The sequence below is a fragment of the Myotis myotis genome, unplaced genomic scaffold (assembly GCF_014108235.1).
Source record: "Myotis myotis isolate mMyoMyo1 unplaced genomic scaffold, mMyoMyo1.p scaffold_m19_p_4, whole genome shotgun sequence".
NCBI classification, from domain to species: domain Eukaryota; kingdom Metazoa; phylum Chordata; class Mammalia; order Chiroptera; family Vespertilionidae; genus Myotis; species Myotis myotis.
This window is the reverse complement of record NW_023416346.1, coordinates 15,905,565-15,925,177: the sequence shown is the minus strand read 5'-3', so window position 1 is coordinate 15,925,177 and position 19,613 is coordinate 15,905,565. Positions and strand designations below refer to the sequence as shown.

The window sequence follows — 19,613 nt, the reverse complement described above, 5'->3', positions numbered from 1 at the left end:
CAGAGAACAGAGAGGGAGAGCTGGAGCCTTGGAGGACTTGGCGGAGTGGGAGGCCATGGGATGGTGACAGAGCAGGAAGGGAAAACCAAGAGCACAGGGAGCACCAGGAATTCTGGGAATAGTAGTTCTGGTGGCAGCCCCAGGACTGGAAGCAGAAGCCCAGAGCATGGAGAGCACCAGGTATGTTGGGAATCGTAGTTCTGGTGGCAGACGGATCTCTTAGACCAGCTGTGGGCAAACTATGGCCCGCGGGCCAGATCCGGCCTGTTTGAAATGAATAAAACTAAAAAAAAAAAGACCGTACCCTTTTATGTAATGATGTTTACTTTGAATTTATATTAGTTCACACAAACACTCCATCCATGCTTTTGTCCCGGCCCTCCAGTCCAGTTTAAGAACCCATTGTGGCCCTCGAGTCAAAAAGTTTGCCCACCCCTGTCTTAGACACTAGAGCAGTGGTTCTCAACCTGTGGGTCGCGACCCCTTTGGGGGTCAAACGACCCTTTCACAGGGGTCGCCTAATACCATCGGAAAACACATATAGCATATGAGATATTTACATTACGATTCATAACACTAGCAAAATTACAGTTATGAAGTAGCAACGAAAATAATTTTATGGTAGGTAGTCACTACAACATGAGGAACTGTATTAAAGGGTCGCGGCATTAGCAAGGTTGAGAACCACTGCACTAGAGCAAAGTGAGCCTGGAGTAAGTTACTGTTGTGGTGGGGGATGGAGGGAAAGCAAAGTTGAGAGACATAAGTAAAATCAAAGTGTCTAAGAAAGATTAAAGGGAAGATACCCTAAAACTTCTGGGAAATCTCCACCAATGAAGCAAAGAAAAAAAAAGCCTCTATTATTCTGTGAGCAACAAACCAAACTGAGTTGGGGTCTCAGACAATTCGCTCATATGATTGAAAAGACAGACAGAAACTCCCGGATTGGAGAGGGCTCCCAGATTGGAGAGGGTGCAGGTCGGGCTAAGGGACCCCCATACCCCCCCCCCCAGTGCACAAATGTCGTGCACTGGTCCTCTAGTGTGTGTGTATATGGATTCAATTTGCTAATTTTAAAGGTTTTTGCATCTGTGTTCATGAAGGATACTGGTTTGTAATTTTCTTTCTTGGCCAGGTTTTGGTATCAGGGTAATGCTGGCCTCATAAAATAAATTGTGAAATGTTTCTTCCTTATCTATTTTTGCAAGAGTTAGTTAAAAAATGGTGCTACTTCTTCCTTATGTGTTTGGTAGATTTTGTCAGAGCCTGACATTTTCTTTGTTAGAAGAATTTTAACTATAATTTTAGTTATTTTAATAGTTATAGGGATATTAAAATATCTATTTCTTCTTGTGTAAACTTTGATAATGTCTTTCGTTCAAGAAATTTACTTGTATAAAGTTGTTCATAATATCCCCTTCTAATCTCTATAATGTTTGTAGGATTTGTAGTGATGTTTCTGCTTTCATTCCTGATACTGGTAATTTGTGTATACTATTTTTTTCTTAGTCACTCTGGGTATATATAGGTTTACCAATTTCCTTGATTTTTTAAAAGAGCCAGCTTTTAGTTTCATCAGTTTTTCTCTAATGACTTTTTACTGTATTTTATTAATTTCTGTGCTTATATTTATCATTTCCTTCCTTCTGTTTTCTTCTTTTAAATTTCCTTCTCTTCCTAGTTTCTTAAAATGAATCTTAGATTTTTTACTTGATATATTTTCTAATGTAAGCATTCAATGCTACAAATTTTTTTTAAATGTTGCTTTTGATGTCTCTTACAAATTTTGGTACAGTGTATTTTCACTTTCATTTAGTCCAGAATTTTTCAGATTTTCTTTGTGTTTTTTCTTTCACCTATGAATTATTAGAAGAGGGTTGTTTAATTTACAAGTTTTATGAAAATATTCCATATCTTATATTGATTTTTTAGTTTAATTTTATTGTGTTTAGATGTTTACTTTGTCTTATTTCAATCCCTTTAATTTCGTAGAGGCTTGTTTTATAGCCCAGAATTCAGTCTGTCTTGGTGAATGTTCTATGTATACTTGAAAGGAATTTGTATTCTGCTGGTATTGGAAGGAATGCCTTATCAATATAAATTAGATGGGATTGATTGATAGTGTTATTACCATCTTGTATAGCCTTAATAATTTTCTGTGTGTTTTATCAGTTGAGAGAGAAGTATTAATTTCCAATAATTGTGGATATTTCTATTCTCCTTAATATTTTAAATATTAATATTTTCTACATGTATTTTGAAGTTTTGTTATTAGGTACATAAATACTTACAGTTGTTAGATCCTCTTTGAAAAATTGACCTCTTTATCATTATGCACTGTCCCTGTTTGTCTCTGGTACTTTTTCTTGTTAAGAAATATGCCTTGTCTTATGTTGTGGTAGGTAGAATGTCCCCCCCCCCCCCAAGGATATCCATGCCCTAAGCCTTGGAACCTATGAATATGTTGTTACATGGAAAGGGGATTTTGCAGATGTATTTAGTTTCGCAATATTAGTTTATATTGCTTCCAGAACAAATTACCACAGATTTAGTGTCTTAAAACTATAAAAACTACAGATACAGCATGGCTCTGTTGGATATTCTGCTTACAGCCCTTCTGACACCTTGATTTAGACCTTGTAAAATCAAGAAATGGGAGAACTTCACTCTTATTTATATCAGCCAATAGTGAAATTGGTTTTGTTTATATCTTTTCACTTAAAGTCACAGAACCTATCAACATTAACTGAGGACTTACTATATTCCTTTCTGGAGTCTCTGGGGATTGATCTGTTTCCAGACTCATTCAAATTGTCAGAATTTAGTTCTTTGTGGTTGAAGGGCTAAAGAACCTATTTCCTTGCTACCTGTCAACCAGGATTTATTCTCAGCTTCTAGAGTCTGCTTGCATTCCTTGGGTCATGGACCTCTTACTCTGATTTCAAAGCTAGCAAAGGCAGGTCAAGTCCTTCTCATGCTTGAAATCTCTGACTTCACCTTTCTGCCTCATCTCTCTGACTTACTTATATGCAGCCTTTTGCTCTTAAATGCACATATAATTGCATTGGACCCACTTGGATAATCTAGAATAATCTCCCTATTTTAAGGTGAACTGATGACCTGATTAGTAACCATACTTCCACCTGCAAAGGTACTTCATGGTATACCTAGATTTGTGTTTGATTGACTAACCAGAGGACAGGAATCTTGGGGAACATCTTTAGAATTCTCTGCCTACCACAGTTACAGACTTTATGATAGGAATAGTACCATGGATTATTCAGGTGGACCCAGTCTAGTTACATGAGGTCTTAAAAGCAAAGAACTTTCTTAAGAAGCAGGAGCAATATGGCAGAAGGAAATATCAGAATAATTCCAAGCATGAGAAAGATTTTTTTTTCTCTTTTTTTTTTTTTTTTATTGCTTAAAGTATTACAAAGGGTATTACATATGTGTCCATTTTATCCCCCCGCCCTAGACAGTCCCCTAGCCTCCCCTATCCCCCAATGTCTTATGTCCACTGGTTATGCTTCTATGCATGCATACAAGTCCTTTAGTTGATCTCTTACCCCCCTACCTCCTGCCCCGCAACCCTCCCCGGCCTTCCTGCTGCAGTTTGACAATCTGTTTGAGGCAGCTCTGTCTCTGTATCTATTATTGTTCAAAAGTTTATAATGGTCTCTATTATCCATGAATGAGTGAGATCATGTGGTATTTTTCCTTCATTGACTGGCTTATTTCACTTAGCATAATGCTCTCCAGTTCCATCCATGACGTTGCAAATGGTAAGAGTTCCTTCCTTTTTAGAGCAGCATAGTATTCCATCGTGTAGATGTACCACAGTTTTCTAATCCATTCATCTACTGATGGGCACTTAGGCTGTTTCCAGATCTTAGCTATGGTGAATTGTGCTGCTATGAACATAGGGGTGCATATATCCTTTCTGATTGGTGTTTCTGGTTTCTTGGGATATATTCCTAGAAGTGGGATCACAGGGTCAAATGGGAGTTCCATTTGTAGTTTTTTGAGGAAACTCCATACTGTCTTCCATAGTGGCTGCACCAGTCTGCATTCCCACCAGCAGTGCACAAGTGTTCCTTTTTCTCCACATCCTCTCCAGCACTTGTCGTTTGTTGATTTGTTGATGATAGCCAGTCTGACAGGTGTGAGATGGTACCTCATTGTTGTTTTGATTTGCATCTCTCGGATGATTAGTGACTTTGAGCATGTTTTCATATGTCTCTTGGCTTTCTGAATGTCCTCTTTTGAAAGGTGTCTATTTAGGTCCTTTGCCCATTTTTTGATTGGATTGTTTATCTTCCTTTTGTTAAGTTGTATGAGTTCCCTATAAATTTTGGAGATTAGGCCCTTATCGGATATGACATTGGCAAATATGTTTTCCCACACAGTGGGTTTTCTCGTTGTTTTGTTGATGGTTTCTTTTGCTGTGCAGAAGCTTTTTATTTTGATGTAGTCCCATTTGTTCATTTTCTCTTTAGTTTCAAGTGCCCTAGGAGCTGTATCAGTGAAGAAATTGCTTCGGCATATGTCTGAGATTTTGTTGCCTTTGGATTCTTCTAGAATTTTTATAGTTTCCTGTCGTACATTTAAGTCCTTTATCCATTTTGAGTTTATTTTTGTGTATGGTGTAAGTTGGTGGTCTAGTTTCATTTTCTTGCATATATCTGTCCAATTTTCCCAGCACCATTTATTGAAGAGACTATCTTGGCTCCATTGTATGTTCTTGCCTCCATTGTCAAATATTAATTGAGCATATTGGTTTGGGCCGATTTCTGGGCTCTCTATTCTATTCCATTGATCTATATGCCTATTCTTGTGCCAGTACCAGGCAGTTTTGAGAACAGTGGCTTTGTAATACATCTTGATATCTGGTATTGAGATCCCACCTACTTTGGTCTTTTTCAGGATTGCTGCAGCTATTCGAGGTCTTTTTTTATTCCAGATGAATTTTTGGAGAGTTCGTTCTAGATCTCTGAAGTATGCCATTGGTATTTTAATGGGAAGTGCGTTGAATTTATAGATTGCTTTGGGTAGTATGGACATTTTAATGATGTTGATTCTACCAATCCATGAACACGGTATGTTCTTCCATCTGTTTATGTCTTCCTCTATATCTTTTTTCAACGTCCTGTAGTTTTATGAGTAGAGGTCTTTTACCTCTTTAGTTAAGTTTATTCCTAGGTAGCTTAATTTTTTTGGTGCGATGGTAAACGGGATTGTTTTTATAATCTCTCTTTCTGAAAGTTCACTATTGGTGTATAGAAATGCCTCGGATTTCTTGGGGTTAATTTTGTATCCTGCTACATTGCCAAATTCATGTATTAAGTCCAGTAGCTTTTTGATGGAGTCTCTAGGGTTTTGTATGTATAATATCATGTCGTCTGCAAATAAGGACAGTTTTACTTCCTCTTTTCCAATTTGGATGCCTTTTATTTCTTCTTCTTGCCGAATTGCAATGGCTAACACTTCCAGTACTATGTTGAACAGGAGTGGTGAGAGGGGGCATCCCTGTCTTGTTCCTGTTCTTAGGGGAAATGGTGTTAGTTTTTGTCCATTGAGTATGATGTTGGCTGTGGGCCTGTCATATATGGCTTTTATTGTGTTGAGGTATGATCCTTCTACTCCCACCTTGCTGAGAGCTTTTATCAAAAATGGGTGTTGAATTTTGTCAAATGCTTTTTCTGCATCAATTGATATGACCATGTGGTTTTTGAGAAAGATTATTTAAAAAATATTCTTATTGATTTCAGAGAGAAAGGGATAGGGACAGAGGGATAGAAAAATCAATGATGAGAGAGAATTATTGATTGGCTGCCTCCTGCATACCTCACACTGGGGATTGAGCCAGCAACCCGGGCAAGTGCCCTGACCAGGAATTGAACCGTGACCTCCTGGTTCATAGGTTGATGCTCACCTACTGAGCCATGTTGGCCTGACAAGCATGAGAAAGATTTGATATGCTGCTGGTTTTAAGATGTAAAGGCCTATGCACAGGAATCAGAGGGAGAGAGACCTCTAGAATACAATAGTGGCCCCCACCTGACAACTAGCAAAGAACCTTGGATCTCAGTACTACACCCACAAGAAACCAGATTGCCAACAACCTGAATGAAGGAGATCCTTCCCAGAGTCCCCTGATAAGATCCCAGCCAACTGGCATCTTGGTTTCAGCCTTATGAGACTCTGAGCAGAGAAACCAATGAAGCCTGTCTGGACTTCTGACATACACAACTGTGAGATAATAAAATTGTATTATTTTAAGCTTCTAAGTTTGTGGTAATTTGTTGCAGCAGCAATAGAAGACTAAAACAGATATTAATGTTGTTCACTCTAACTTTCTTTTGGTTAGTGTTTGCTTGGTATAACTTTTTCTGTGTTTTTTTTTTTGTTTTAGTCTATATGTGACTTTATAGATAAAGTGTGTTTCTTATTGATAGCATACAGTTGTCTTGCTTTTTAAATCCGATCTGACAGTCTTTGACTTTTAATTGTTATTTACATCATTTACATTTAATGTAATTGCTCATTGGGTTGGGTTTTAATTACTACTTTCTGCTACAGCCTAGAAACTGCCTCCAGACAGTAAGCTGGGACAATAATAGAGTTTGTTTATCTTCTTTGTTTTCTTTCTTTCCTTCTGCCATCAAGGTCCTTCACTGTCTGTTGTCCAGTATCTGAAAACTGCTTTTTCTTATATTTTGCCTAGTTTCTTGTTAAAGGTGGGAAGGAAAACCCCATACCTCTTATTACATAAAAAATAGAAGTCCTCAACAATGTAATTTCTAATTAATATTTTAAGGATATACTCCTCAGGAAGTTCCTTTTATATGGAAAAAGAGAGAAAAAGAGAGAGAGAAATTTATTCAGTCATTAAAAGTATAATACATGTACTAAAATGTTACTGTATATGAACATGACAGAAGGCAGCCTTTTAAACTTTATTTTTAAATTAAATTAAATCTTTATTGTTGAAAGTATTACATATGCCCCCTTTTTCCTTCATTGACTCTTTCTAGCCTGCCCTTGCCCCCGACCCCAGACCTTCACCATCCTATTGTCTATGTCCATGGGTTATGCATTTATGAGATGGTAGCCTTTTTAAAAATAGAATCAAAGAATTAGTCTTTGACAGAACTTGACCATTCCTAAACATGTCATTTTTTTCCCAGTCTCTGTGTCTTGATATGGCTAGTTCCTTTGTCTTGGAATGCTTCCTAATTTCACATTCTTTCCTGCCTGGCAGCTTTCCACGTATCCTCAGGAACCAGTTCCAGCGTCATCACCCCTGCTTCCCAGTGCCCATATTTTTTCTTGTGGACTCCCATCACACCCTGCTCCATAGCACCATTATGGCATATATCATGCTATATTACAATGATATGTTTCTGTATGGACTCCCTCTTACAGGAAGCCCTGGAAATCAGGGAACTGATTTTAGTCTTCTTTATATTTTTCTTATCTCTTAACATAGTATGTCTTCTACATAGAACTTTTCAATAAATGATTATTGAATTAGTGATTCTTTTCATGTGCTAAAAAATACTGCTGTTATTATTCCCCATTTTAGTATTACATATTTGTAAATGTGAATCATCTTTAATAATTTTACTTTTCTCCTAGTAAATTCCTCATCTATGCATGTCTGCTGCTATTCTCTGTGCTACTGGCCCTTCGTCTGGATGGCATCATTCAGTGGAGTTACTGGGCTGTCTTTGCACCAATATGGCTGTGGAAGTTAATGGTCATTGTTGGAGCCTCCGTTGGAACTGGAGTCTGGGCACGAAATCCCCAGTATCGGTAATACTGCTTTATAAAACCCATCGGTCTCTATCCTGAGGGAGCAATATTTTGTTTTTCACTTTGAATAAAGTAAAGACTATTTTATTTTCTACCTATTCAATGTTTTATTAGAACTATTACACAAGCACACTGAGTTCTAGTCTTAAGTTTTTAAAAATTAAGGTATTCAACATGCATTTTTCTTGCAAAAGCAGTGTTATTTTGGGTGGTTCATTTCCGAGCTAGCCTACAAAAGTCTATGTGATCTAAAGTTCACGCCAAATATAGAACTGTTATAGCCATGCTAGACTAGGAAGTATGAAACCACCATATTTGTAGGAGCAGTTCTACAAACCAAAGTTCTAGCTCTGATCATCAGGGATATATCCTTCTCCAATTCAGTCATGGAACTGGGGCTCTCCTTGTTCAATCTCTTAGTCCAGGGGTTTTAGGACTGTAATCAATGTAGGGGAGGTAGTTTAGCCAGGAAACAGTGAGTCCTTGGAGAGATGAGGCCCAGATGCTGTGCAGGAGAGCAGAACCTTTGGGGGCTGGGCAGGTGTGTGACCTTTACCTTCAGGTCTTCTGTGCCTTTCTTCTTGGATGGCTCAGCTGATTCAAGTGCCTGAACTTGACTCACTCCAACGTGTAGCCTGCTGGGGCCTGTTAGAGTCTCTCTTTTCTCCTTTGTAGATACTGGAACTTCAAAAAGGATAAAAAGGGGGAATTGAGAGGAGGGCTATTCTGAACCTCACCAGGATGGTGTGAAGTGAAGGAATGCCCTGTAGGGGAAGAACACATGCAGCTGCTAGTGTGAGAAAAGTGTAGACATTGTGACATCTCAACTTGTTTAATTCTTGGTTATTGACATTAAAATAAGATTTAGATTATATAAAACATGTTGCCACGTACATGTCCAAGAACTTAAACATAGCCACACAAAGAGCCTTGGTAGATGGGGAACATTCAAGTGTAGTTGTTTTAATGTTATTGGGGTCGGTTTTTTTCCAGATTATTTGTGTGGCTGCAATTTTTTTTTCTAACGAGATACTTTCCAATATCTATATTTACTACTACAAAAATAAAAAGTTAAATCACTGAACTTGTTGGGTTCCACTAATTGATATTTAGAAACTATTTGAGCTTTTCCATCTTCATTCAATTTAATATTTTTAGAGGAAGGAAATGAATTGTATGTGTGTAGTTTAATGTACTCAGTATACAGATGTGGTTCAACAATAGTCAAGGAAACATTGTTGGGTCTTATAGAAATAACTTTATTTTCTCTGTGTCCTAAACTCAGTTGTATTTATCATCATCAAGATACTTCATAAATGTTCATCCATATTTTGAATGAAACATTGTAGGCCTTCCAAATGTATTATGAAGCATTTTCCTGATTAGTGGCCTTATTATTTTTCTGTTGTTCATCTGGTAAGTTCATGCATGATATTTAGACAGCTAATTAAACTGATTTTGTTTAAGAACAGTTTTAACTCTTTTGCTCTTCTCTCTTTCATCTGCAGGTGTTAATTCATCCTATTGGAATAGAAAGGAAAATAAAAAGGCATTAATACTTTTTACTTGCATTTTAAAATAGCACCTAACCATAGTTAATGTATTTTCTTGAAATATAACCCACATTTGTTCATAAAGCTAGAGTTGTTTTTATAGCATTGCATGAAATGTGATGTACATGATTTTTAATTCATTAAGAAATGAGAATCATAAAATTTAAGGAATATTTGTCAGTTTTTAGCAATAGACGCAATCAGCTTGAATAATCTTGCAAGTAGTTTAAAATTATGAATAAAAGTGTTTTGTGCCTTGTCAGGGAAATAATAACTGTGCTGTTACTTCTGATAATATCCTTATATAGTTAAAACTTTAAGTCTGGTTTGGTTATAATGTTTATTTCTTATGCAGCAATTCTATTTTTGAAAGATCGACTATTAAATATCAAGTTTAAGTTAGCTTTCTGCCTGATATTTCCTTTGCTTTTTGTCAAATTTACAAATACAACTTACATTATCAACATAAGTTGGTATTTTCCCTGGAATACTTGCTTATTATGGAGACTCTGAACTGAGGGTGTTCTTCTTCTTCTGTCCCTTTTTAGAGCAGAAGGAGAAACATGTGTGGAATTTAAAGCCATGCTAATTGCAGTGGGCATCCACTTACTCCTGTTGATGTTTGAAGTGCTGGTCTGTGACAGGATTGAGCGAGGCAGCCATTTCTGGCTTCTGGTCTTCATGCCGCTGTTCTTTGTTTCCCCGGTGTCTGTTGCAGCTTGTGTTTGGGGCTTTCGACATGACAGGTCACTGGAGGTAAGATTTCTTATATTTAAGAATGATTAGTGATTGTAATGTAAATTTTTAGCCTTTGTTAGGGAGAGATTGATCATTAACTCTAGATCACAGTATATTAGGAAACAAGAGACCAGGGAAATAATCACATTGTATTTTCTTGAATTAAAACACTGATTTTTCACCCAGGTCATTAGCTTTCGTCCAGCTTTGCCTATCTACCTGTTTCAGTCAGGCTTCTCATGAGAAACAAAACCAATAGGATAGATGTAGATGTAGTTGTAGCTATAAATATAAATATAAATATAAATATAAATATAAATATAAATATAAATATAAATATAAATATAAATATAAATATAAATATAAATATACTAGAGGCCCGGTGCACAAAAATTTGTGCACTGGCGGGGGGGGGGGTGTCCCTCAGCCCCACTTGTGCCCTCCCATAGTCTGGGACCCCTCGGGAGATAACGACCTGCTGGCTTAGGCCCCCTCCCGGGTGGCAGAGGGCAGGCCCAATCCCTAGGTGCAGCCCCTGGTCGGGCTCAGAGCAGGGCCAATTGGGGAGTTGGGGTGCCACACCCTGTCATGCACAGAGCAGGGCGGATCAGGAGGTTGCGATGCCACTCCCAGTCACGCTCAGGGTAGGGCCGATTAGGGGGTTGGGGCACCGCCCCCTGTCACACTCAAGGCAGGGTCAATGGGGAGGTTGCAGCGCCACCCCCTGCCACACACAGAGCGGGGCCGATCAGGGGGTTGGGGCGCTGACCCCTGTCACGCACAGAGCAGGGCCCATCAGGGAGGTTGGGGAGCTCCCCCTTGTCCCGCACAAAGCAGGGCCGATCACACAGAGCAGGGCCGATCAGGGGGTTGGGGAGCTCCCCCCTGTCACGCACAGAGCAGGGCCAATCAGGGGTTGGGGAGCTCCCCCCTGTCATGCACAGAGCAGGGCCGATAGGAGAGTTGGGGCACCGCCCCCTGTCACCCACAGAGCAGGGCCGATCAGGGGGTTGGGGCACTCCCCCCTGTCACACTCAGGGCAGGGCTGATGGGGAGGTTGCAGCTCTACCCTGTCACACACAGAGCAGGGCCCATAGGGGGGTTGGGGCACCGCACCCTGTCACACACAGAGCAGGGCCGATCAGGGGGTTGGGGTGCCTTCCCCTGTCACAAACAGAGCAGGGTGGATAGGGAGGTTGTGGCCCCACCCCCTGTCACACACAGAGCCACAGGGCGATCAGGGGGTTTGGGCGCTGCCCCCTGTCATGCTGCTCCAGGGGCCAGGAGGCCTCGCACGGCTCCGCTGATCCTGGTGCAGTGAGGCCTCACTGCTCTTCTGATTCTGGTGCTAGGAGGCCTTGCTGCTCCGCTGATCCCGATGCTGGGAGGCCTCGCAGCTCTGCTGATCCCGGGGCATAAGGCCTCACGGCTCCACTGATCCCAGTGCTGGGAGGCCTTGCTGCTCCACTGATCCCAGTGCTAGGAGGCATATTACCCTTTTACTATATAGGATAGAGGCCTGGTGCATGTGTGGGGGCCGGCTGGTTTGCCCTGAAGGGTGTCCCGGATCAGGGTTGGGGTCCCCACTGTGGTGCCTGGCCAGCCTGGATGAGGGGATGATGGCTATTTGTAGCTGGTCGCACCCCCTTCAGGGTGGGGGTCCCGCTTGGGTGCCTGGCCAGTCTGGGTGAGGGGCTGAGGACCATTTTCAGGCTGGCGGGTGACTGAAGCACCCAACCTCTCCGTTTTTTCTTTTCTTTTTTTATTCTGGGATTTATTTACCTTCTATGGCTATCACTGGAACTGAGAGCCGGCTTTAGCTCTGAGGCTCGGCTCCAGCTCTGAGACCTCGGCTGCTGATCTGGGTTTGTTTGGGTTCTATAATTGAAACACTGTTTCAGCTCTAGCTCTGAGGCCCAGCTGGCTGAAAGCAGGTTCCTGTGGTGTTTAGCTTCTATAATTGCAACATTCTTTCTTAGAGTGCAAGCTCAGAGGCTGGCAGCGGCAGGCGGGGAACCTTGGCTTCCTCCATCACTGGAGCAAGCAAGCCTCCTGTTTGCTTCAGCTGCCTGGCTGCTGGCCGCCATCTTGGTTGGCAGTTAATTTGCATATCTTGCTGATTAGCCAATGGGAAGGGTAGCGAAGTTATGGTTAATTACCATGTTTCTCTATTATTAGATAGGAAGATTTATTTTAAGGACTCATTCAGGGCAGGATCAGGATCACATTTCAGTTCATATTAACCAAAGTGCATAGAAGCTGTGGGTCCGAAGCCCTATACAGATTGGTTAAGGGGAGAATTGGACACTATGGACACTTTGTTTTGAGCTTTGTGGGTAAAAAGTGGAAGAAGGAGATGGCAGTTGGGTTGGAGGAGGCTGGAGAGTGGCTTACTTAGGATGTGTGTACCTGGAGAAGAAGGTGCCTATGGAGAGGGAGAGTGATAGAATGTGGGTCTGTGACAAATAGAGGTAACAGGATCCTAATCACCAAGAAGAGCTTGATCTTGAACATGGAGAGTGATTCCTCTGGTGCTGGGTGGACTGTGGAGGCAGAGTACCCCTGAAGGTCGACTTTTACCCTCTACTTACTTCCCCAAGATGGACCAGTCCAGCCACTTCTCTTCACTTCCCCCTGTGGCTGCTTGCCATCAGTATTAAAATTTCAGGAGGGTGAATGATTAAGAAAAAAAATGTCTAAAAAGACTCCTGAGGAAACAGTTATTTGAGCAAGGTTGAGAAGCTCTAAGCGAAATCTTCCTTTCTTCCCTGCAACCTGTTACCTGGCCATCTCTGTATGGCACCCCTCCCTACCCCCTGTTCCCCAGGAGTCATTAGAGACCTTTGTCTGTTCTCTCTCTTCCCTGACTGTCCAGTTCATCCTCTCTCCTGGGGCAGGCCAGTCATGCTTGTGCTTCAGCACTTCTCCCCTTCATGTTCCTCTAAGCATTTGCTCCTGATCTTATCCATAATCTCTCTGGTAACTTTGGTCTCTCATCTGAATGAGAAAACAAAATGACAGCAGCAAAACCTTCTCAGTCCTCTGGCTATTGTGCTTTTTCCTTCCATTTGCAAAAAGGCTCCCTGAAACAATTCTGTTCTAACCTTGCACTCCCTACTCAGCTCCTGCATACCCTAAAACTGGCACTGAACACCCTCTGGTCAAATCCTCACTTCGTTCTTTTTCTGGCCACCATCCACTCTGCAGCTCCAGACATTCCTGGTCCTTTGATCATTCGGCCACCTCCACTGCTGTTTCTTAGTGTTCTAGTCTTGGGTATTTTCTGTCCTCACTGTGTATACTTCGTCTGAATAGCATGTGTTGACTTCTTATTTCCACTGCCACTTATGTGCTGTCAGATCCTAAATTCATATTTCTAAACTCAGATTTCTCCTCTAGCTCCAGACTCCATATCCAGCTTCACCCAAATATGTATTCTCTATATTGGTTAAAGACACCATTCCTACCCAGTAATACTACCTTTCTACGTTATGCCTCTCTCGCTTTGCACATTTTTCTATTACCAGAGCAAACGAAGTAAAACCAAGCTTTAAAAACCACTTGCAAAAGATTACATTAAATAAAATCACTGAGCTAAAATATTCCAGATATTGCTTATTTGGCTCAGTATTTCTCAGTGGCGGATGGGGTACGCAGTTGGCCTTCTGGATAGGAAATGTTTTGTTGAACAGGAATGTCCTATGCATTGCAGGACCTCTTCCCCTAGTCCTTGTGACATTCAGTAGTACCCCTACACAGGCCTTACCCCTTCCCGAGGGAACAGCTGTCGCCTAGGTTGAAAAGCACCAAGTTGTTTAGAGCCTGAGAAGGAAGTTTAAGAAAACTAAAAATTTGTTACTTTGTTTCTTAAAAGTAAAAGCATATATGAGGGCTAGGAATGCATTGAGCATAAAACAGTGTTTTCCTAATGAAGAGTTAGTTATAGAAAGTCAGTCGTTCATATAGTCACACTCTTGGCCATTTCTGCTACAAGAAAAAACATGATTTGGAGAGTTGATCTCCCCCTTGGTTCTTGTGTCCCAGAAGGAGGAGTACCTACATTTGCTAAGGATTGTTTGGGAATAGGCTCACACAGAGATGTGAAGGAAGAGTTAGGATTGGCCCTATGTATGTAGAGGAGGAGGAGGAGATGGTATTTTCTAAGCAGAGGGAATAACAAAACATATAAAGGCAGAGGCAGGAGAAAGTCTATTATGTTGAGTGAATTATGGTGGCTCCAATATGACCGGAGCACAGTGTTGTAAGCTGCAAAGCTTTTGGAGATGAATAGTGGTAATATTTGCAAAACAATATAAATGCAAAGATGGCAAGTTTTATGTTGTATGTATTTTACCTCAAGAAAAAATATATGCCTGGAACACAAAGTGGAAAGGAAGACATTGTGGTAGTTCGGGGAAAAGGGAGGCTTCATAAAGGGATTAGGCTGAGTAGGGGCCAGATCTTCAGTCCTCAGAGCATATGCTGAGCTACCCCAGGTTCCATAGTGAACTCACAGGGCACTATGAGGTAGTGGACATTTTTTTTTAAATATATTTTATTGATTTTTTTTTAATATATTTTATTGATTTTCTTACAGAGAGGAAGGGAGAGAGATAGAGAGTCAGAAACATTGATGAGAGAGAAACATCCATCAGCTGCCTCCTGCACATCTCCCACTGGGGATGTGCCCGCAACCCAGGTACATGCCCTTGACCGGAATCGAACCTGGGACCCTTGAGTCTGCAGGCCGACGCTCTATCCACTGAGCCAATCCGGTTTCGGCTATTTTATTGATTTTTTTACAGAGAGGAAGGGAGAGAGATAGAGAATTAGAAACATCGATGAGAGAGAAACATCGATCAGCTGCCTCCTGCACATCTCCTACTGGGGATGTGCCCGCAACCCAGGTACATGCCCTTGACTGGAATCGAACCCGGGACCCTTCAGTCTGCAGGCCGACGCTCTATCCACTGAGCCAAACCGGTTTCAGCAGTAGTGGACATTTTTGAGGGAAAACCAGTGATAGCTAATATCTGAGGGGACACCATAAGAACTACTTAGCTCCAAGTAGTTTATGGTTTTAGTCACATTACATTTCTTTTGATAACATCACAAAAGAAGCTGGATTGTTGGCTGTTTTTGTGATGAAAGGTATTAGTGTGCAAAAATTGGTATGGAGAAGAGTTAACAAGGGTGGAAATTGTTGAGAAATCGTTCAGCACCCAACAGACACACCTATCCCATTAGCAATTAGTTGTGCTTATTTAAGAATGATTTCGATTTATGTGAGGTTTTTTTTTTAAGTATATAGTCACCTTTATTATCATTCATAAATACATTAGAAATGGACCTTAAAAATGGCATGTAGGTTCTCATTGGCTTCTGCCTTCTGTTCATTAAGCTATGCAATTAGAAAGCCAGCTTTGAGGATGAAAAAGGTTAAGTACCATTTCAATTTTTTTTGCCTTAAACATTCTGTAAAGTTCCCTGGTCCTTCTAGGTCCAGGGACCATACTGTCTTAATAGACCTACCCATGCTCAGTGCCTTCTGTAATTACTTATAAATTTCAATGGGCCACCTGGCCAATGGAACATTCTATTAGTCTACCAGTTAATATAGACCTGGAGCTATGACTGAGAATTTACATTTCTGTCCTGTTCCATTTTTTTTATTCCAAAGGGCAGTTACTTATCTTCCAAAAATAGCTATCACTTTAGAGGACCTAAAAAGCATTATCAGCTGCCAAAAAGGTGAGGTGGCTCCTCTTCTTTTCCCAAATAAAGTTATTTGGAATCTTGACTGAAAGCAAAAACCAGATACGCAAAGCAAAGGTCTTCCCCTGAAAAGCTATGTGAGATTTTTTAATGGCTACTTAGTATATAGATACTAATTTTAGAACTAATTACTTAAATAAATGGAACTATTAGGTACTTTTTTTGGTCCAGAGCCTACAAAAGAATTTCTGAGTCACTAAATGTCCTATGAACTAAAAACTTTTGAGAAGCTCTGGCCCAAATCCAATTGCCTATATGATATTACTTTGGTAGGCACTGGTGAGCCACTGAAGAGCAGTGAGCACTGCAGGCAGAAGGCAGAGAGTCTGGATGGGGACCAGCGGACCTTCAGGACTGAAGGCTGGGAAGCTTGTCAGAGGGCTGTTGGACTGTTTTGGAAGGTTAGGGATGAGGAGGGCCTAACTAGGCAATAGCAGTTGGGATGGAGAGCAGGCAGGGGATTCAAGAAAAGTCTGGATAGTAGAGAAGACAGGATGTGGTGACTGAAGAGAAGAATCTGGGAAAAGAAATATAGGGTGCTTTCTAGCATCATGCTTTGGGTAATTAGGCCACTGTGATACCTTACAGTGAGATGGGAGGCTATCAAAAGGGGTGGGACAAGGTAAAGGGCTAAAGATCTGGGGAACAAAGAACTCAGTTTGGGACTGGCTTCATCTGAGGTGCCTCAAGGAGAGCTGGGTCCATGCCACAGCATGAGGACTAGATTGAAAACAGAGATTACAGGACCAACCAATTGGAGGTAATGCAAACCAGGGGTGTGGATGACATTTCTCCCCAACCTCTAGGGCAGAGCAAGTGAGTGAAAACATGTGTTTGTGTCTATGTCTCTAGTGGAGAGAGAAGACCAAGTTTAAGGCTCTGGGAAGCATCACCATTTAAGGAGAGGAAAAAAGACTGAAAAGAACTGTCAGAGTACCAAGAGGTGGGCAAGACTGTGCACTGAGACCTTAGACAGGGGTGGGCAAACTTTTTGACTCGAGGGCCACAATGGGTTCTTAAACTGGACCGGAGGGCCGGAACAAAAGCATGGATGGAGTGTTTGTGTAAACTAATATAAATTCAAAGTAAACATCATTACATAAAAGGGTACGGTCTTTTTTTTTTCAATAGTTTTATTCATTTCAAACGGGCCGGATCTGGCCCATGGGCTGTAGTTTGCCCACGGCTGCCTTAGAAGGAGGAAGGGGTGGTCAGCAACATCAGATGCTGCAGAGACGATCAATAAGATTTGAACTGAAGTGGTCTGATGCTGAGAGGTTATTGGCCAACTTGATGAAAGCGGTTTTTGGGTGGTCATTGGGGTGGAGGCCAGATCACAGTATGTAGAGCTTGGATTGGCAGGGGAGGTCATGGGGCTTAAGTATCCCTGATGTCTCATAAAATTTGATGGTCATGGGGAGAGAAAGCTAGAACTAGGAGTATATAATGGATAAAGGGAAGGGTGAGTTCCTTTGGTCTTTGGGTCCTTTTGTGTGTAATGGAAATCAGTTGAACTTGTTTCTGTGTTTCTGGGAAAGATCAGTGGAATGGGCAGAGTTAAAGATGCAGTAAAGCAGTGGTTCTCAACCTTCTGGCCCTTTAAATACAGTTCCTCATGTTGTGACCCAACCATAAAATTATTTTCATTGCTACTTCATAACTAATGTTGCTACTGTTATGAATCATAATGTAAATATCTGATATGCAGGATGGCCTTAGGCGACCCCTGTGAAAGGGTCATTCGATCACCAAAGGGGTCGCAACCCACAGTTTGAGAACCGCTGCAGTAAAGTATTTATAATTGATGTCTTAATAAGTGACAGGTGCTCAAGGAGCCAGAAAGAAAGGGTTAGATGCAGGACTGAGTCCTGGGTACAAGAAGGAAATACAGGGGTGGTTAGGAATAGAGGTGTTTGTGGATATGGGCAGGGAGGAAGCTTAGGGAGTCCCATAGATTTCCTTTATACTCAGGGATCCTGGAAACAAGGTCATTGCCTGGTGGAGCATAAAGAGCAGGGCAGTCTCTAAGCAGAGGGATCAAGGCAGGAAGCCAGGGGCAGGTTTCTCCTAGTCATAGCACTGCTGTGCTCTTATGCGCCGAAAATCTTCCAGTCCCAGTGCAACTTAATAAAATGTTTACTATATTGTAATTTGCATTGCCTTTTAATATGTTAGCCAAATAATTGCAGTATTTACTTTGTTTAACTGATTCTTCTCTTGACTTTTAGTTAGAAATCCTGTGTTCTGTCAACATTCTCCAGTTTATATTCATTGCCTTAAGACTGGACAAGATCATCCACTGGCCCTGGCTTGTATGTAACATTTTAAAGCTTTAAATAAACTTTTTTATTATAAAAATACTTTGTGTTCATTGTAGAAAACTTAGAAAGGACAGATAAGCATACATAATAGAATAATAATAACTCATAATCTGGGAGATAAGATGTTTAGAGGAATTTTTTCTTGTTTTGTGGTTTATTGTTTCATAATGATAGTTGAGAGCATACCACATGTATAATTTTGTATCTTACTTTTTTGTCTTAATATATCATAAACATTTTCCCATGTAAATAAAAGGTCTTTAAAACCATAACTGTTAAAGTTTAATTGATGGAAAATATTCTTCAAATGCATTTACCAAACCATCCCCTTATTTCTGACTATTGAGGTTCTTACCAGTGTTTCAGCATTATAAATCATGTTGCAGCATATATTTTTGTGCATAAAAGTTTTGCCTAATTTATTCATTGTTTTCATATGAAAGACTCCAGAAACAGTATTAGTAGACCAGAGGGTGGGAACTTTTAGAGATTTTGAAATAAAAACTGAACTGCCAATTTGCTTTTCAAAAAAGCTGTGCCAATTTATACTCCTGCCAAGGGTGAGGTCTAAGTTATGCTTGTAACTGTGGCTTCAACTAATGTGTGTTTGGTTAATATTAACTGTGCATAGATCAATAGAAGGACTGATGGATGGATGGATACATTCACACATGCATATATATATATATATATATATATATATATATATATACACACACACACACACACACACATACATGGCAAGCTATAAATTAGAGAATATACTATGGTTTCTATTATTAATGCATAGAAAGAAAATGAGAATAAAGGTAGAGGAGCTCCATTGCCTCTGGGAAGTGGTCATGCCCGTGTTTCCCTCCCGCCCACCCACCCCCATTCCCCTCTGCTTGTTGTGCATTTTTAAAAAATATATTTTTATTGATTTCAGAGAGGAAAGGAGAGGGAGAGAGAGATGGAAACATCAATGATGAGAGAGAATCATTGATCGGCTGCCTCTTGCACACCCCCTACTGGGAATCGAGCCCACAACCCAGGCATGTGCCCTTGACTAGAATCGAACCCAGGACACTTCAGTCCACACGCCAACACTCTATCCACTGAGCCAAACCATCTAGGGCTGGTTGTGTATTTTTGCACATAAGACATTTTCATTTTTTTGAGGGGGGGCATAGAGCTTATTTATTTATTTTTTTAAATTTTATTTTATTGTTTAAAGTATTACAAATAGTAGTACATATGTCTCCTTTTTTTTCCCATTGACCTTCCCCAGCCTCCCCTACCCCCCGGCACATGCCCTCACCCCCCCAAGACATTTTCTTTTTTTTTTTAAATATATTTTATTGATTTTTTACAGAGAGGAAGGGAGAGAGATAGAGAGTTAGAAACATCGATGAGAGAGAAACATCAA

General features: G+C 40.8%; 1 protein-coding gene across 4 annotated transcripts in view; it reads left to right on the top strand.

The window, feature by feature from the left end:
• TMEM185A (transmembrane protein 185A) overlaps nt 1–19,613 on the top strand; it is a 45,824-nt gene that overhangs the window by 19,800 nt on the left and 6,411 nt on the right. For 2 of the 4 annotated variants that reach the window (XM_036305484.1, XM_036305488.1), the window contains exons 2-4: nt 7,642–7,818; nt 9,920–10,127; nt 18,113–18,196. In XM_036305484.1, coding sequence (XP_036161377.1) covers nt 7,642–7,818; nt 9,920–10,127; nt 18,113–18,196 — 469 coding nt within the window. Of the gene's footprint in view, nt 1–7,641; nt 7,819–9,326; nt 9,368–9,919; nt 10,128–18,112; nt 18,197–19,613 lie in introns of those variants that run through there. The other 2 variants (XM_036305487.1, XM_036305485.1) reach the window with 2 other exon arrangements.